The sequence below is a fragment of the Genypterus blacodes genome, unplaced genomic scaffold (genome assembly GCF_046128005.1).
Source record: "Genypterus blacodes isolate CSIRO-AG114 ecotype Tasmania unplaced genomic scaffold, CSIRO-AGI_Gbla_v1 ptg000076l_1, whole genome shotgun sequence".
Lineage (NCBI taxonomy): Eukaryota > Metazoa > Chordata > Actinopteri > Ophidiiformes > Ophidiidae > Genypterus > Genypterus blacodes.
Window position 1 is genome coordinate 2522980 of NW_027466885.1, and position 17941 is coordinate 2540920.

At 41.4% G+C, this 17941-nt stretch overlaps 1 protein-coding gene across 3 annotated transcripts in view; it reads right to left on the reverse strand.

The window, feature by feature from the left end:
* Positions 1 to 17701, reverse strand: part of sugct (succinyl-CoA:glutarate-CoA transferase) — a 40329-nt gene extending 22628 nt beyond the window's left edge. Inside the window, exons 1-12 of one of the 3 annotated variants that reach the window (XM_076158009.1) lie at positions 17514 to 17692; positions 16820 to 16868; positions 16670 to 16743; positions 16422 to 16507; positions 15932 to 15982; positions 15337 to 15457; positions 13654 to 13745; positions 13335 to 13478; positions 9029 to 9124; positions 5012 to 5083; positions 4234 to 4331; positions 3601 to 3703 (exon numbers count right to left, since the gene is read on the reverse strand). In XM_076158009.1, the coding sequence (XP_076014124.1) occupies positions 3601 to 3703; positions 4234 to 4331; positions 5012 to 5083; positions 9029 to 9124; positions 13335 to 13478; positions 13654 to 13745; positions 15337 to 15457; positions 15932 to 15982; positions 16422 to 16507; positions 16670 to 16743; positions 16820 to 16868; positions 17514 to 17679 (1152 nt within the window). In that variant the 5' untranslated portion in view covers positions 17680 to 17692. Of the gene's footprint in view, positions 1 to 3600; positions 3704 to 4233; positions 4332 to 5011; positions 5084 to 9028; positions 9125 to 13334; positions 13479 to 13653; positions 13746 to 15336; positions 15458 to 15931; positions 15983 to 16421; positions 16508 to 16669; positions 16744 to 16819; positions 16869 to 17192; positions 17229 to 17513 lie in introns of those variants that run through there. The other 2 variants (XM_076158011.1, XM_076158010.1) reach the window with 2 other exon arrangements.
* Positions 17702 to 17941: the final 240 nt, after the last annotated feature.

Sequence of the window (17941 nt, forward strand, 5' to 3'; positions counted from 1 at the left end):
GAAAAATGAATTAAGTACAAGGAAATAGAGAAAAAAGAAATACGGAAGAAACACTAAGGGAAAATCAGGAAGGAACACAGAATGAAAGATGGAAAGTATGCACGCAATGGGGAAATTACAGAAAGGAGGTAAAAAACAATTAAGGGGCTGAATAGCTACATAAGGACGGCGAGATGGAAGACAGAAGGAAAGATGGATGGAGAGCAGGAATGAAAGGGTTAAACAAAAAATGAAATGTAAAAGAAGAAAATAGATTTGAATCGGAAGTGACAGAAATTCAAACTGCACTCGACAGTAAAAGTATTGAGTTTAAATTCCACTTGTGGTTACAGATGAAGAAAAGTGAGAGCATAGATTCATAAATACTGTAAGTATCCACAGTGAGAATGAAGTATGGCACTGTTTGATTTATCTTAATCCTTCATGATAGGTCTGCACTTCAGGCTGTTTAGGTTTCAGCTGCTGATAAATCAGGTGCACCTCCAGTAGTCAGGATATTAAAGCCAGATTTAGGACAGCCGTGTATGTGTGTATACCGTATGCGAGATAGAGAGAGAGCAAGGAGAGAGAGGGGTGGGGGATGGTGGGAGGTAAAAAGAAGAAGCGGTGGATGCGAAAGGATAAACTTAAAAAGTAAAACAACTGGGAATGTTAATACAGGTAAATACGAGTGGATCAATGAGATGTGAAAAGAGATGAATGAAAGGGTGGAATAAAGGAGGAATACAAAGATGTTTGGCTGACGGAGAGAAGGAAGGGAGAAAAGAAAATACAGAATGAACAAAGAATTTATTTATCTAAAACAAACAGACATGATCATAAGTGAAGTGTTGCATACAGACTGAAGTTGTAAACAAGTTGGTAGAGCAGGTTTATAGAGGCAGATGGGTCTCTCTCTCTCACACACACACACATACACACACACACACACACACGCACACACTGAGTCATAGCTTTTATATGACAGTGCCATGCCAGGTGGTGATGAGAGCCGTTGTCCTCAAAACACATTCATTAACATCAAACTTCCATGCAAGAACATTAAGAAACACAGAATGATGTACACATGTTTACCTGATGTTACAAGCTACTGCAACGTTTACACATCCTGGTACTCCTGACCCAATTCTGTTGTTGAACAGGTTAGCAGGATCAATCTGTTCATATGTTGCTTTAAAACTTATTTGAGCCAGATATCCGCAATCTGTCGTCTAATGCCCAATGTTTTATAGTTTGCAAAACAGTGAAGACTTGTTAGTAATTTTACGCTGGTATTACGAAAGGCAAACACACAAGTAAACTAACTTCTATGTCTCAGTGCCTCAAACTAGAGCCTTATCTTATCTGGATTCGGCTCAATCAAGAATCAAGTAGACAGGCAGCACCAGCACACCCGAGCGCTCCAGACGCACAACAGCAATTCTATGCAGATCTCACGAAACCATGGGAGAATCCAGTGCGGCTGGATTGAGCTCAGCAACCGAACCTCCACCATACTCCGTCCAAAGCTCACATCAGACCCGCACGGGCCGTGTCTACAATGCTGAGGCATCATCGGCCTCAGACCAGAAAGCGGTGTCATGGAGAAATCTGACTGTGTCACATGGGACTGTGAAAACATTGAGAGTGTGTTACCATTTGTGTTTATCTGAATGACAAGAAAAGGAGGAGATGTGCACAGACAACTGACTGGTTGTGACGCGGAGGTCAGAGACTTCAAGTGCTGCAAAATGGGACATTGGGCAAGAGATTGTGCACTGAGAGTGGAACCCCACAAGCTGATTGATTTAGCGCAGGAGCCGAGAACAGTAAAGGGATCTGGTTCTGGTTTTGACGCAGAGAGAGAGAAGAGAGGTCAACCTACACTTCAAACACATGAGAACAGCGAAACACACACATCGCACAAACAAATGTCACAAACACACACACACACACACACACACACAATAAATAATAATAATAATAAATGTCGAGTCTGCACATAAAACTGGCAGAGAAAAGTCATTGAATATTCTCACGAAGAATACAAACAGATGCCAAAACATAAAATGGGGTAAAAAAACGAAACATAATTTTCTTTTGGTAGAGCCGCACCTTAATAATAGAAAGATACACACTTTTGTAATGTCTTGATGAGGTGGGGGGAATTTCAAACACTCGTTTTTGCAGTCAGCACAGTGTCCAATATATCGGAATGGAAGGCTATTTGCTTTGTGGGGTATTGTTTTGTTGCTAGAGTCCCCGAAACAATCCTGTTTGCTGAATATGACAAAGCAGATTTAATTTATGTATACCAGTGGGAAATTCAAAATTCTAGCATCAGCTCTGTTCTCATACAGGAGAGTGAAACACACACCACAAGAGCAGGCGCTGATATCATCAGAGTCTTAAACTGTGTGTGCCATTGTTTTGAAAAACAAATGATACAGTAAGTCGAAATAAAATAAGGTGGCAGGAGCTGGGACTTCGGACAAAAACAAGTTATGAAGAGAGGAAGAAATCTGATCCTAACACTAATTTTCACCCCAGGGCTTTAAAAGATGCACTGTAAAAAATTAAATACAGGCAGAACTGTTGAATTTATTCCAGAAAGTAAATAAAGAAAGGAGTGTAAATTGATACATTTCACAAAAAACAATAACTGTTAAAACAGGATTTAAATTCTTCCTTGATACTAGAAAGATTTTTCAATGGAAATATTTCTCATTCGGCCACCAATTTTTTTAGGAGTTAGAAATAGCAAAACACAAGAAAACAGCTCATGTTTTGTTATTTCAACTCCTCATTGAAGAGGGACTGGGTTACAAAGGGATTCTCTTAACTTCTCTGGTGGTGGAGCAGTGGGGAAGGAAAAAATAATAAAAGATAATGAAATGTTATTTTATTATGCAAACCGGTTCTCTGTGCTCATTGACATACACACAGGTGAAAAGCGTTTTGACATGAAACATCCCAAAGAGCACTCAGATCAGATATGAGCGAAGCAATGACGGCTGTTTGTCTGTCAGAGGACGTTCGTGGAAGCAGAGGCAATACACGGGGTCATTATAAGTACTACTGACCACAGATAACAGCAGTTTAGGTTAAAGGGAAAGCCACCTGGATCCATGCCAGCCGCTGCAAGGAAAATTCCAAAGCCGCAAAGTAAGAGGAAGGGGTAAAGTAGCTCCCTCTTCCACCAGTAGCGTGTCAAGCTCCAACTGAGTGATGTGCAGAGTGAAGGTCTGTGTCATAAATGCAGATGTGATTGATTCGAACCACATCATTTCAGTAGAGATGAGAGAGGAAGCTGCACGAAACACGTCTCAGTCTGGGAAACGCTCTAAGTGAATCTTACCAAACTTGGAGCCCCCTTCATGATGCGCTGGATTAAACCTTGAAAATAACAAGCTTGTGCTTTTCCCGAGTGCATTTAATGACAAACTGCCACCACACTTTCCAAAGGCTCAAAGAAATACAGTAACTAACCAACAGGCTTCATAAAAATTAACCGCGGTAACCACTGGTCTTCAATATCCCACAACCCACTGCGACCATGGTGTGTGTGTGTGTGTGTGTGTGTGTATGTGTGTGTGTGTGTGTGTGTGTTGGTTGTCTGACCTGAGGGTCAGCAAAGACTTCCTGGATGCTGTTAATTGGTCCTACAGGAACACCCGACCCCTCAAACTGCCTCAGCCAATCAGCTGTCCTCCTCTCCAGAAACCTGCAATAAAAAAATATTTGGTTTGACAAGTCACTTGATCGTCGGGACACCCTGAAAAATGCCAGGAAATAATATGTTTAAATGAGAGACTCTCCTCATGCTGTGAGCAAAACTTCACCCTGGTGAGACAGTACTGTCCCGACCATCTAATCAATTAAGTAATATAACCATTCAAAACTGGGACCGCAAAATGACCAGCACCATGTAAGAAACACACATAAAATGCCCGTCGACGGTGATTTTCAGTTAATGTAACTATCCACCTCCACCAGTTATAACATTCTTCTGAGCGTTACCACTGCTAAAATATGGAATCGTTTTGCAATCTTACTGTCATTTTGAAGATCGTGTGAATCTGTGTTTATGTACACACACAAATACAACTGTAAACTATACGTAGCAGTGACGTATGTGAGTGCAATTGTGTGATGGATTTTAACACACTGTTAGTTTAGCGTTTCCCTGCCTAGCGTGACAAACCTCCATTTCACCTCTTTGTTATGGCAGTGTGTGTGTGTTAGTTTGCGTACCTCTGGGACAGTGTGTGTAGCAGTTCTTTGCGGTTTTGGACTCTCAGCTTGTTAGTTTTGTATTTTGGCTCATCTGTGAGCTCCATCAGCTCCATAACCTGCAAACACAAATTTAAGAAAAACAAATAAAGTCCCTGTACTCTGACTGAGGCTGCACAATCCAGAAAATTATTTAAATTCAAAACTATTTTGAATCTCGATCTAATAACAAAGAATTTAGGAATTTTTTGAATTCCTGTCGGGAATACAAGGACTGTGTATTTCAAACATGTTGGTGATATCAGATAAACGTTATGGAGCAGTGGTGAACAACTGATTTGTAATGTATAAAAAAAAACAATTATGCCTGATGTATCATAATGTAGTACCTCTGAGTCAATGTCTTTCAAAAAGATGATAGTGCTACCTGCAGCAAAAGCTCAGCAGCTATCCAAAGTTCATTGGAATCAGTCAAAATCCCAACTTAAAACAAAACCTTGTGGATACGGGAAATCAGTTTGGCAACACAACAATTCAAACTTTCACATTTTCTGTGGAATCGCAGTATCAGTAAGGTTAAGGAAGTCCAGTTTTTTTTTCAGCAAAAATAAAAGTAGACAGACAGGCAGAAAGAAAGAAAGAAAGAGGGTGTTTTCCATAGTTCTGACATGAAGGATTTGAACTGCAGTGGAGAGCATCTCTGCTTCGTGTCAATGAAGCCACAGAAAGGAAAGTCAGACAGAGAAAGAGAGAGTGAGATAGAATGTGTGCGTGTGTGTGCTCGAGCAGGGTTACTTACTTGACACACTTTGACAAACTGCTTGTCGTTGCCTGCTGCCACAACAATGTGTCCGTCTTTGGTGGTGAAGCCCTGTGAGGAGCAGAGAGCGGTCACCAGTTCAGCTCAGCAATCGTGATGTCGGACTGCTTAACTATGTGTGGCACTTTTTAAATTCCTCCAGGACAAAAGTTAGATGTGTTTGGAGCAATTTTTCCATTGTTGTTGAGAGGAAAGAGAATGCAGGCAGAGCGAGAGGAAGACTAACAAAGTGCACAAAATAGAATAGGGGTTGTTTGCGATTGCAAATACAAGAGTTGATTACTTCTGAAGCTGAAACCATAATAAACTGAGCAGATGAGACTATTTCAGTCAAGCAATATAATACCTGCAGTTTTATCCATTTAGGCTTTACCTCTGAGCTTGTTTGCGGAAGTAAAGTACAACAGTAAAGTACAATTATGGCCCTAATGGGGAGATATGCACGCTACCGGAAAAAGGGGGCGTGTCTGCAAAGACGAGCCTATAGGAATAAGATGGAACTGTCATATGCAGCTACGCGATTGGATTAGACTATGCATTATTCTCATCCTTACTGTTTTAGCTGCAATCCCAGTAGTGTGAAACGCATGGCAAAGCAAGTAAGAAGCGTTCATAAATACTGTCCGCCTTACGCCAAGAATCTGTAGCATTGGTAAAGAATATCCTTGAGGAAGCCAAGCAGATTCTGCTGCCATCTAAATCTGCTCGTCTTAATTTATATGGGGAAACCCCCTAAAGACACTGTATGTCAAGGGGATCCTGCAGGAATGGTGTTGCTATTTTCCAAATATGGTGATTGGTTAAGAGGCGGCAATTTATAACAATCAGACAAATAAATAGCATCTGTTACCAAATGAATAAGGAAACATTTTGATTTTATCTTTAAGACAATATAGAAATAGACAATGAAAAAAAAATGAAGGCGTTTTCCAAGTATATTTACACACTTTATAACCACTCACAATCTCCCAAACCTTTCTTGTAATTCCCATCCCCAGTTCATATCCCCACAGCCACCTTTGTTTCACTCCTTGATAACTTGTGCAACTCACGCTCACACCCATCAGTAGTCAAAACAAAAAGCCATCCAAACACACCTTGGAAAAGGGGAACGAAAAAATCCACAACAGACTTACAAATCCAACACAAATAGCAAAAAATGATTCCCAAACAAGGAGCCAAAAACAAGGAAACAAGGCGATCTCCCCGGCTTTCTGAAACAGGTCCGTAGATCTTCTGTGCTCGGTCCTTTCCTACGGAAGGTGTGGCGTTCGGCTATTTCCACAGTTAGCCATTTAATTATTGTTATATCAAAGACAAAAAGTTCAGGTCTTACAGGCCTTCCTGACTCCTCTTGTCTATCTATCCCCCCGCACCTCCCGACACTTCCTCCCCCATATTCACATTCCAGCGCATTATCTCACAGGTAGGTCAGCTGACATATTTTAATAACCCCACCCCAGCTTTTGGATCAGCTCTGAGCTTCAGTATCAGCTGCGAGCTTTTGGGCTTTTTTGGGCCTTTAACATTAAGTTTATCTTGAATAAGTAAAACATTTGTCTCATTTACTATTGATGTCGCTGCTATTCTGGAATAATAAGTCAGAAACAATGCCATCTAGAGGCCATTTGAGGCGACTGGTGCGGTCTTATCTATGTTCCCTCCTCCTGACCTCCTCTTCTTCCTTTCTTTACTTTTTCCTCGTCCACATCCTCTCTCTCACACACTGTTGGTTAAAATAAAAAACTCTTGACCACATGAAAGGATAAGAACTGCTGTCACACATCACAACATTACACACACGCACACAGACACAGACTTGTGGTTAGCTTGCTAACCCTTTAGTCACACTGTACATAGTACTCAGCTCTGACCACCGCCATCCTTTCATCCATGCATCCCTCCCCTGGGATTTGTGGGTAACGTAGTCCACACAGGGAGTACGACAGGATGTTCAGTAAGGAGTGCACGAGAAGTGCTAAGGGAGGGTCAGGATACAGCAGAGGGACTTCTGCCCCCTGCTGGCTACAGCTGAAACACCAGTTACACAATTTTTCAGAGAATCCGAAGCATGTTCATCTACCCTGCTCGCTCTCACGGTCCATCTATCACAATATATTTGTTAATCTCTCTGTGAACTTATCAAAAGATGGCGAACTTTCAGTGCACATGAGTGTTTGACACAATGGATGTCTAACTTTTGGATGAAACTCCTCAGATATGAAGTGTACAGAGTCAGATCGGATAAAGAAACAGCTCATCCTCACAAAGTTGTTTATTTTATCAAACAAGATCTGCCGCTAGCACTGCTTCCATCTCTGCTTGGAGGAGAGCATGGCATTGTGGGTAAATACAGTATTCACAACGATTAGATGAGAGTCTGACAGGAAAGCTGTAGCTGCTGAGAGACAACCACATTTATCGAAGTGTAACACCCATGAATAAGAGAAGTGTGTGTGTGTGTGATGCTTTAATGTGTGTGTCCGTGAGAAAGTCCATAACAACATGGCATCATTTCTCTTCTCTCAGGCTCAGTGACCGTAATATGAAACAGAGTTTGGAGCATTTATTGGCTTAGCTGTTGACTCAACACAAAATATGGATTTTATTGTAAATCCACCCTCTTTCACTTGATCCTTCACAGCTCCTTTGACTGTAGTGAGGCCAGCCCCTTTAATACATTATTAGTAAAAGCTGCACTATAACTAGCTTGTGTTTTGCCAAAGAGGAACATCTCAGTTTAGTTCAGCTCTTGTTATCCCCAAAGGCAAATGTAGTTTTCACCATAACTTATGTGATTAACTTTTTTTAAAATATTCATATGCAGTTTTTATTACATTTCTATCAATACAACACATGTGAAAAAGTGTTGTACAAAGGAAGGAAGCTGAGCATTTTGAAAAACATGCAATCCTTAACATCATGGATGTCACCAGGAGTCAAACTGGAGGAAACAAGGGCCAGCTGTCCTCTATGCAAGTGTATAATTTAATCTACCACATCTGGATCAAAATCTTCATCTGGAGTTACCCGCACCTGGTTACATACCGGATACATGTGTCTTGAGTTTTTTGTGGTGTCTCAGGTTTCCAGAAATAAGCAAAATGTTGGTGGAATGCTGAAAACAAATTCCCGTCTTTGAAATATAATCAACTCTTCTCTGACCCAAATCCCTAAATATAATCAAAATCCTTCCTCCATCTCCTGCTTGGTCATCATCATCATCATCATTTTAACTGATATCATTCACGCTGGATACAGCAAAGAATTTGGCTTATGTTCTTTTGCTTGTTTCGTTTTAGGAAAGTTCTGACACAAATGTAAACAGGACAATAACGCTGACAGCCCTGTTGTCTTCTCGCTCTTTTAATTTTTATTAAAAACAGGATGACGAGAAAAGCATTTGTATTTTCCCTCTGCCTCTTTGCGGTGTCGTTAAAATGTCAATTATCTAGGTTATTCCTGCTCATAAACTCTGCACACAGGGGTGTCGGCTGAATTCACTCAGACATTTCACAATAAAAGCAGCAGGTAATCAATGGCAGAGCTCTGGTTTGAAATGCATGGTATTATAGAAACAATGTGTATTCAAATGCCAATGTGATCTTTAAATTAAGTTAAAAGCAAAAGACATAGATGTATATGATAAGTCATTACTATGTGGTTTAGAAAGAGGCAGGAGGTGCAGCGGGATAAATGAGGAGATGATGGGGGAGAAGAAACAGGAAATCACTTACAGCTAGGAAAATCACCAAGATGAAAACAATTAAACTAACTGTCAGCTGTTGTATAATCATGTTTATAATTATTCTATAACTGTGGATGAATTACAGCATCGCATCCCTGAGAGCTGATGTCAAATGCAGAACTTTTCCAGAAACGTCCCATGACTACAAGACAGCTTTTTTGCATGTGTGTGTAATATTAAGCCGTAAAGTAATCTGGTTTACAGAGGCAGAGACAGGTTAATGTTTTGTTAGAGTGTTAGTGTCTTACTTGGTATGGTACAATGCTCTCATGGGCCGTCCCCCACCTCCTTGCCTCCTTGCCTGCATTCAGATAGTTAGCAGCTATATGGCTGAGACAGGAAACCTGAAAAAGAGACAGACATGTGGTGCAACGTTAAATAGGAGTGTTAAATAAGAGCTGTTATCAGTCTTGTTACGCCCTGCTGCTGCTGGAGGTCAGCAATCATTCCTCACTCCTTCCTGAGGGGACAAAACCACAACGCTCCTCTCTTCCTACCTAACTCTACTGCTGCAAAATAAGTGGAAAATAACCCAGAAGCTTTCCGGAATTTAAAAAGGAGGTGAAAACCTACATATGGATTTCTATGACGGATTGGACTCGAGTCACAGAGGAGTTCCAGAGGAAGGGATATCCAGAGACTTTTGCAAGGCTCTGTTTCAGCCTACAGTCCTCCAACTACACCAGTTGGGACAACCATCTCATTCATTTAAAGCCACTTATATTTGTACAGTCCATTGTCAGGCAAAACACCAATTCCACACTGGGCACAATGCTAAATGCTAAATGATGATTGGAACTCCAGGTTAATAGCTCCTGCACTTACCCTTGACCAAGGCACTAGGCTGTAGAACTGGTCTTGGTTAGCGGTGGCTCAGTACTGGCTCTGGCCCATTATTGCCACCTTGTCTACGGAGATGCTCTTTGGATTATTCTATAAAATGTGATGTAATTTGTCCAATAGGTGGCGCTACAGTAGCACAATGCATTATATGTCCACAACTCACAATAACCACTTTTCAAAACAGACTTGGAAGACTGTGCAGCACTTGATGGAAGAACGGACTTTGTAGTTGGGAAAAAGAGAGCAACAGAAGAGGCCAAAAAGGGAAATGTGTCATAGAAGGGAAACTCAGCATTGGTCAGAACACTTTAAAGGATGCCAACAAGATGGACAGTTAATAGAGACATCGACTGAAGACTAAGCTGGGTGGCGCTGTCAATCACAACTCTATTTAGAAACTGAAATTATCTCTTGTTCTGAAAGCCACAACAAGCTGTCCTTCTTATTCCAACTCTAGAGCGTACCAGACACATGAGGCCAACTGACAGACACACTGGCTGCACCGAAGAACACAAACACCACAAGTAAGACAACTCCGACTGTGAAGCGACTGAATCAGCAACAGTGAGACACGACAATATCGAGCTGATGCATCTCCCTTTTAATCCTTAACCGGTTTTTAATGCAATATGGCACTAAAATGGACAAATTACAAGAGACTCTGTCAATGTGCTAGAAATACTTTAACTGTAGCAAGAATTGAGCATTGACAAAAAACTCATGGAGGTTCTAGTGACATTTGTTGAATTGAGGCACTCGTGAGGTTGGGCAATGTTTGGATTTAAACAATTCTGATTTCAGCTCCGATTCCAGGTCTGATTATGCAACTGACTCTATAAATCATTTGTTCCCTCATGTTGCAACTGTTAACTTCAGGTCGATGCCAAGAGAAATGCAACCGGGAAGACTTCATTGACATAGGTTCTTTACTTTACATATGAAACATTTGAATTGAACTGGTTTGATTTATTTTCACATATACACGTGGTTAGACACGGCTAAAGTATAAGGCTAGGGAGCCGCTCAGTAGATTGTGTGAGATTCTCAAATGTCCCTATTGTTATTTGCAGAAGGAAATTTGTAATTGTTGTAAGTAGGGTAAACAGTTTGGGACTAGGAATTCTTAAAATAACTTCCTCAAACTTTTGAGGAATGAAAAAAGAGGTTCTTCTTCCTCGTCGCCAGTCCGAAGCAAACTTCAAACTTAATGTATATCATGAATAAGACTTCTGAGTGTTGAGTGTGCAGTAGTTCATGACATCCGTGATAATTGTAGGGTTTTCGGGGGGAACCTGCAGACAGCTGGTAGAGATAAGACCCTAAACACTGATTGGTTTGTAATGACTGAATTTCCTCCCCGACAACCAAACCAAAGTCATCTTAAAGTCGTCCGTGTGATTCGAGTCAGCTGTGGCTGGGTGCTCCCCTGGTTCATCCCCTTCGCTGTGGTCAGCATGCCTGTGGTTGCAGCACTTCATACAGGAATTTACCATGGGACACGAGGAAGGGGGAAGAGGTGGATTGTGGGTATTTTATGTGACACAGCCCTAAGAATTAAACCGCAGAGATTTTGACCTCCATTTCCTTGCACGGCGATCATGGCTTTGATTTAGCATTTTTTTTGTTGAAATTTAGTTTATTTATGGAAAGATCTTGATAAAAAAAAGGGATTTAGACAGAGGACACAAACAAGAAGAACGTTTTTAAAGAAAGCATGAGACAACATGGACTCCAGGAAGCAAGAACAAGAGGAGGTCAGACTGAATGACAGGAAGCAGGATGGAGGAGCAGCTATGGGTCTTTGGCTGAGCTGAACAAATGCTTTTATTTACATTATTCACTGTTTCATTGTCCCTTAGGTAGTCTAGATGACTTTGAATTGACTTCATATTTAAGTAAGAGAGCACACCTAGAATAGAGAATAGCCACATCTGCTGACAGGATAAAAAAACATCAATCACACTACTGTGTAGCTGTGCTCCACAACATCTACCCACATACTTCTGACAGTAATTGTCTTTAAATGGTTGGCATGACGTGAGCATGTTTAAGGAGGGATAGAGAGAATCTGCTTGATCTTAAACATTTCCTGATCCTGTGCCATCCCATAATTAACTCTGATTTTTACACAGCTTCCATTCGTGGGTTAACAATGAAGAAAACAGGTTTGAATGTTTAAGTTAATTGATAATGCATCCAATTTGGAAAAATGGGATTACGTACAAGGCTGCACAATCCCTGAATTTGTTGTTGTAACAGTACAAAATGTGTAGGAAGGAAATCTGCATTATAATCCACAATGGGACAGACGATTATGCTGATTGGATGATGATGCCCATGGGTTGAAGAGACCAAAATCATGTCTTGATCACTGGAAACAACGCAACTGTCCATCTTTTCCAGTATCTAATATTCCGTGAAGGTTGGAAGAATTCATAGGGAGCGTTCATTTGTTAATACCTCCGATCTTCACGGTTCTCCTTGTGTGTGTTTTCCTATGTTTCCCTCTCTTGTCAGTCACATGCCACTCATCAGCCAATCAGTTGACTCCCCTGCGCCTCACCCAAGTCCCATATTCCCAATAGCTCTCTCAGTATATAGTATAGTACAGTTTATATGCCAGCCTGTTTAGTTTTGTTCAATTATTGTTGTTGTTGCTTGCTGTTTGCTCTCTGTTGTGCCAAATCCACCTACCATGCAGACATCATGAGGGCTGGCGAAGACAACAGGAAATCTCTCGTCTCCACAATGGACATCTTACTCAAGCCCCCCAAAACTGTCCACTACCACTCTTATGAACACTGTACTAAACTTGAATTGATCTAATATTTAACATTTAAAGCAGAAAGCTGAAAACACTTCGAGGTGCCTTCAACCCACAGTTTCTACAGGAAATGGGCAACATTCTGAACTGTGTCTGCAAACCAAATGTCCCTCTAGAGGACAATAAAGGCTGAAGTAAATTGAAGCCGGCAGCACCGCGGCTTCGTTCCCGGCGCGACACAGTGAAAAATGAGAACACTTAAAACATAAAGTATGGCCATAAGAGCAACACTGTCGGCCGAGCAGTGCGCCCTGACCCGACAAATGAAAGGCACTTTGGGTGTCTCAACTATTTTAAGAGTCCAGAAGGATGAAAGATCCCATTCGTCTCCGTGTCCCCGACATTTTATGGGTGACGTACCAGGTGATTTGTTTAAATGGCGCAAACATTCAGGGAAATATTCATTCGTTTGTTTGGACTGTTCAGACTTTTCGAGATAAATTGCCCACTTGTTTAAATACCGGAGAGTTTTAGGGATTCGTTATGAGTTCAGGTTGAAATACAGAAGTCAAACACACACACACACACAGAGTCACTAAAGAACTTCACCTAATCTGTCTCTTCCAAAACACTCAATTGACCTGAAAGAAGACATAAAGGAGGTGTCTGCAGTTTACCAGCAGAACACGAACACAACATGGGGTTAAGTCTTAATATCTTAATATTCCCTGTGGTTAGACCTTTCCATGATAAGATCACTACTAATCCGTCATTTCATTTCAGCTCCTCAATACACACACACACACACACACACACACACACACACACACACACACACACACACACACACACACACACACACACACACACACACACACACACACACACACACACACACACACACACACACACACACACACACACACACACACACACACGCGCATTACCTGTGTTGACAGCAGGTTACAGTCGATGTGAACTCCCCTCCCGTTCTTGTGTCGTTGCAGCAGGGCGGCCATGATGGCTCCGTGTGCGTAAAGCCCCGTTGCCAGGTCCGTCATAGCAACACCAGGCCGGACTGGCTCGCCATCCTGCCGGCAGAACACAAGGTGAGATGTATCAAGGGAGAAAGATGGAGGTTAAGAACAGGAAATTAAAGTTTTATTTGTGAACCAAATGTGAGTTGGCTTTAAGCGGACACTTAATGAAGGGCCGTAACAATCAAAAATGTTCATCGTCACCCAAAATCCACCCACACACACAAACCTCTGGTCCAGTGATGTGCATCATCCCAGACACAGCAGAGGCGATGGAGTCGTAGCCTGGACTCTGAGACTGAGGACCCGTCTGCCCGTAACCTACACAACACACACACACACACACACACACACACACCCACACCCACACACACACTTTGGTTCAATAGAATTTTATTAAAAACTGAATACAGTATTGATGCTGCTTGCGGAATCATAACTCTTTAAAATCTCTCTCTCTCTTTCTCTCTCTCACACTACATGGCTGTCTTTGTCTCACTCTTTGTCACTGTCTCGCAGACTCTCACTTGCTCTGGCTCTGTCTCCCCCCTCAACTTTACCACCATTAAACTGCCAGTTTCTAATGTTTGGCTGCTTAATGTCCTTTTGGCCCCCATGGCCGGACCTTTGACCAAACACACCACTGGCCTCTCATCCTTCTTACGTCAACAAAAATGGATCAGAACTCAGCCCTGGTGGAAATGGCTGAGGAGGGAATCACAACAGTGTCCTTTTAGCATCTCCTCTTCCAGGAAAAACACATTCCAGCTGCGTCAGTCATTGCGACAAAACATTCCGGCTGATTTCCACAGGCCGCGTTCGCCACATCTTCGATTCACATTGACAAAAATGAAAAATTAATAAAAAAAAAAAAACGAATGTCAAACAGCCCCTGACTTGTGTGCCATGCTGAGGGAACGTTCTGGTAGAGTACAAAAACTTTCACGTCCGACAAAACCAACCACAGAACCAACTACAGAAGTACCAACAGACAGATACAACTCCTCCATGTTCCTCCATAAAAGTTTGACCTTAAAGCCAAAGTACATTGTAGTGCTAATGCCTATCTAATTCTAATGCGTACCATTTAATTTTCTTTACATTTTCCCCCCGTATTTGGATTTACTAAGAATTTAAAAAGGAGACGAAAACAGGGAGGAAGAAGAGGAGGAGACGTTTGAGGTTTGGGATTTTGTGTGTAGTTGGCAAGAAATGAAGGCTGTCTGCTACAGTCAGTGTGTGTGTGTGTGTGTGTGTGTGTGTGTGTGTGTGTGTGTGTGTGTGTGTGTGTGGTATCTCCTGCCCTCCAAACTTTCATACATCCTGCAAGAATCGGTGTGAAGTTGAATACTTTGAATACGCTTTGTGTCTCTTTGAAGTCAGTCACAACAACTAAAGAAGAAAACTCTGAAAGGTCAAAGTGAAAACATCCTTTAAACCTGCCAGAGAAAACTTCACACACAACACGGACAAAAGCTCAAAAAAAGGTATTACTGTGGAGTCCACTGCCATCTTGTGGCTGAATCTCTGTACTGCATAACAGAAAACGACAGAACGTTTTTTTCTGTCAATCGACAATCACCGAAACCTGTGACACATTACATGACAAACAAGCTATAACTCATAGATACACAAAGACACCATGAATATGAGACTTTAAGAGACCCAATAAAGTTTCTTGAAGTCTCTCTTAAAGTCTTAACTCAGTACTCTGCAGTCACTCCGTCAGTCAGGGAGTCTAACTGGCAGCAAGTCATTGTACAATTACTGAGTAGATGATAACAAACAGACAGTTAACAGACAAACAAACTTTCAGTAAACCCTTGGTCAGTCAGTAAACTAACGCACAAAGGCTCAGTTGAGTCAGTAAAAAGCCAATAAACCCTCTTTCAGTCAGTAAACGGTGTGTTACCTGATATGGAGCAGTAGATGAGCTGTGGGTTCACTGTGCTGAGCTGCTTGTATCCTAAACCCATCTGCTGCAGTTTACCTGGGAGGTAGTTCTCTACCAACACGTCACACAATGCTGCAAGCTGACACACACACACACACACACACACACACACACACACACACACACACACACACACACACACACACACACACACACACACACACACACACACACACACACACACACACACACAAAAAGAATATGGTTTTACTTCTAATGTTGTTTTAGTAGGACTTTGTTCACCCACTGTGCGTTTGATACATTTGGTCAAGTGTTCTGTTCAGAAAAAGTATTAAAGTTAAAAGCTAAACACATATATATATATTGGCATTTGTATAAAAGACAAATGATAAGGGAGAATTATTATTCACTGTGATGTAATGTTATATACTGTAGATGTGTGTGTTTTGCTCCGGACGCATTTTGTGCAATCAATTCCCAACGGAAACAGATTCTTGTCAGTCCCTCTGTGAATTTATACTCTTGCATTAGTTTTGGCAAATATTCTCCACACATAAGACAGCATGTCAAATCAGATTCTGGCACATCCTACCTCCATGATGACCTGTGCTCCTCTGCGGTGCTTCAGGTCCACAGCAATACTCTGAAAGCAGACAAAAGTACACACAGGAAGCACTGAGAAATCATTCCCCTTAAGGATCCCAGTCTGAGCTCCCACATGACATTCTGCAGCTCATTGGAAATAAATTTTCAATGTGCTCTACACCACAGAACAAACAAATATAAACGATAACAACCCCAATTTGAATTCCCGGTGCACCATAAAGCTGTTGTCACTTCACTTAGAGATTCTCATAGACAGTGAAGACAGAAGTTGAATATTAAGAGTTAGGAGTTCATCAATTGTATTGTATTGTTGTTTAGATCAAGATTTCCCACAGATTTTCGTTTCAGTGAAAATCCCCCTCTAAAGTGGCTCTCACAGTTTTCATGAATCAAAGCTTTTTCACATAAAATCTTAGCATCCATGCAAACGAAAAGTCACTTTACAAGATGTTTTGCGCTAATAGGAATACACACACTTTTTTGTTTCGGTTCACACTGAGGAAGTAGGCGCTTTCTTTTCCAATGAATGGAGGACCCCAAGCCCTGGTGTCATCACCTGCTCCTGTACACACACACACACACACACACACACACACACACAGTATGAAAACTGAAATACAATATGGGAGTGGAAGCTGCTGAAAAACTTTTCGGATTAACACAAAAGTTAGGCAGAGAAAAAAGAAGCAGACAGAAAAGAAAGATGAGACACACAAAGACTCACCTGGTCTCTCCACCTTGATCACCTCTGCTCCTAGATCTCCCAGGATCATGGTGGCAAAGGGTCCAGCCAGAACTCTGCAAACAGAATCCGATTACAGGCAAACCATGCAAAGTGCTTCATATTGAAGCTTTAGTCCATTGAAATGCCCACCTGGTTAAATCAAGTACTCTGACGCCCTCTAGTGGCTGCATGTTGTGTCCTGTCAAACAGAGGCAGACAGGTCATTTTGACATTACGACGTATTTAGTTTGGATGTACTGCAACAGAACACATGAATCCATTACCCAATCATCCAGAAAATGTTACTAGGTAATTAAACAATGTCACTGCTTAGCAACACACGTGTAATTAATGATATTCATTCAAAATCAATCAAATTACTCCTGATTTGTTTGGTTGATGCATTCTTATTAGGTCTGGAGTCCTAGACTCGAACTTGAAATTCTCAGCATCGAGTCCATTATTAAAAAATTCATTTCGAAGAGCCTGGGACTACAAATGAATCAGAAATCTGAACAAATACCAGATTAAAGGCGTCGATTGACACCCTGCACTGTTTGTTATCTGCCATGAAACCGCCTCAATTTCAACCCTGGTCACGTGACCACATACGCGGAAGTGATGAATGATCAAGACAAGTGTTAACTTCACGATTGTTTATTAGACTTTGATCATTAAATATTGTTTCCTTCAAGCGGGTCAGACAATACACACTGAATATATAAATGTGAAGTTATTTTTGTAAAAATAAAACATTATCTCATTCTGTTAGGAACTTGTTTTCAAGACAAATTAAGCAGACGCTACAACGAAAGTTCGGCTAATACTAGGGTCAAAGAGATACCTGTTTGGACTTCGGACAGACACCGCGTACCGGCGAAACACCGGAACGGCGCGTTCCGCCGCCGACATGGGGCGAAAATGAGCGCATATCGAGCGTAAAAATGGATTTTGAACATGCTAAACACAGCAGACAGGCTCCCGTCTGCTAGCGCCAAGTTCAACAACATTACAACATGACTTCCGGTTACTAGTTTTCAATGTAAATGTCCTACAATTGCTGTAATTCGTGTTCATCCGTTTAACCGAATTTCCTGTTTTCCAAAATAAGTGCAGTAGTAATTTCACGTCCGTCCAGTGGCAATTGAGAAGTAGGTCGAGTTGCTTGATTCTCTCAAAATAACACGCAACAAATGTAGAAAAAACGGTGATGTTAAGAGTGGTGATATTGGACATGATGAATATTCAGTCAGGTTACAGTGACACAATGCT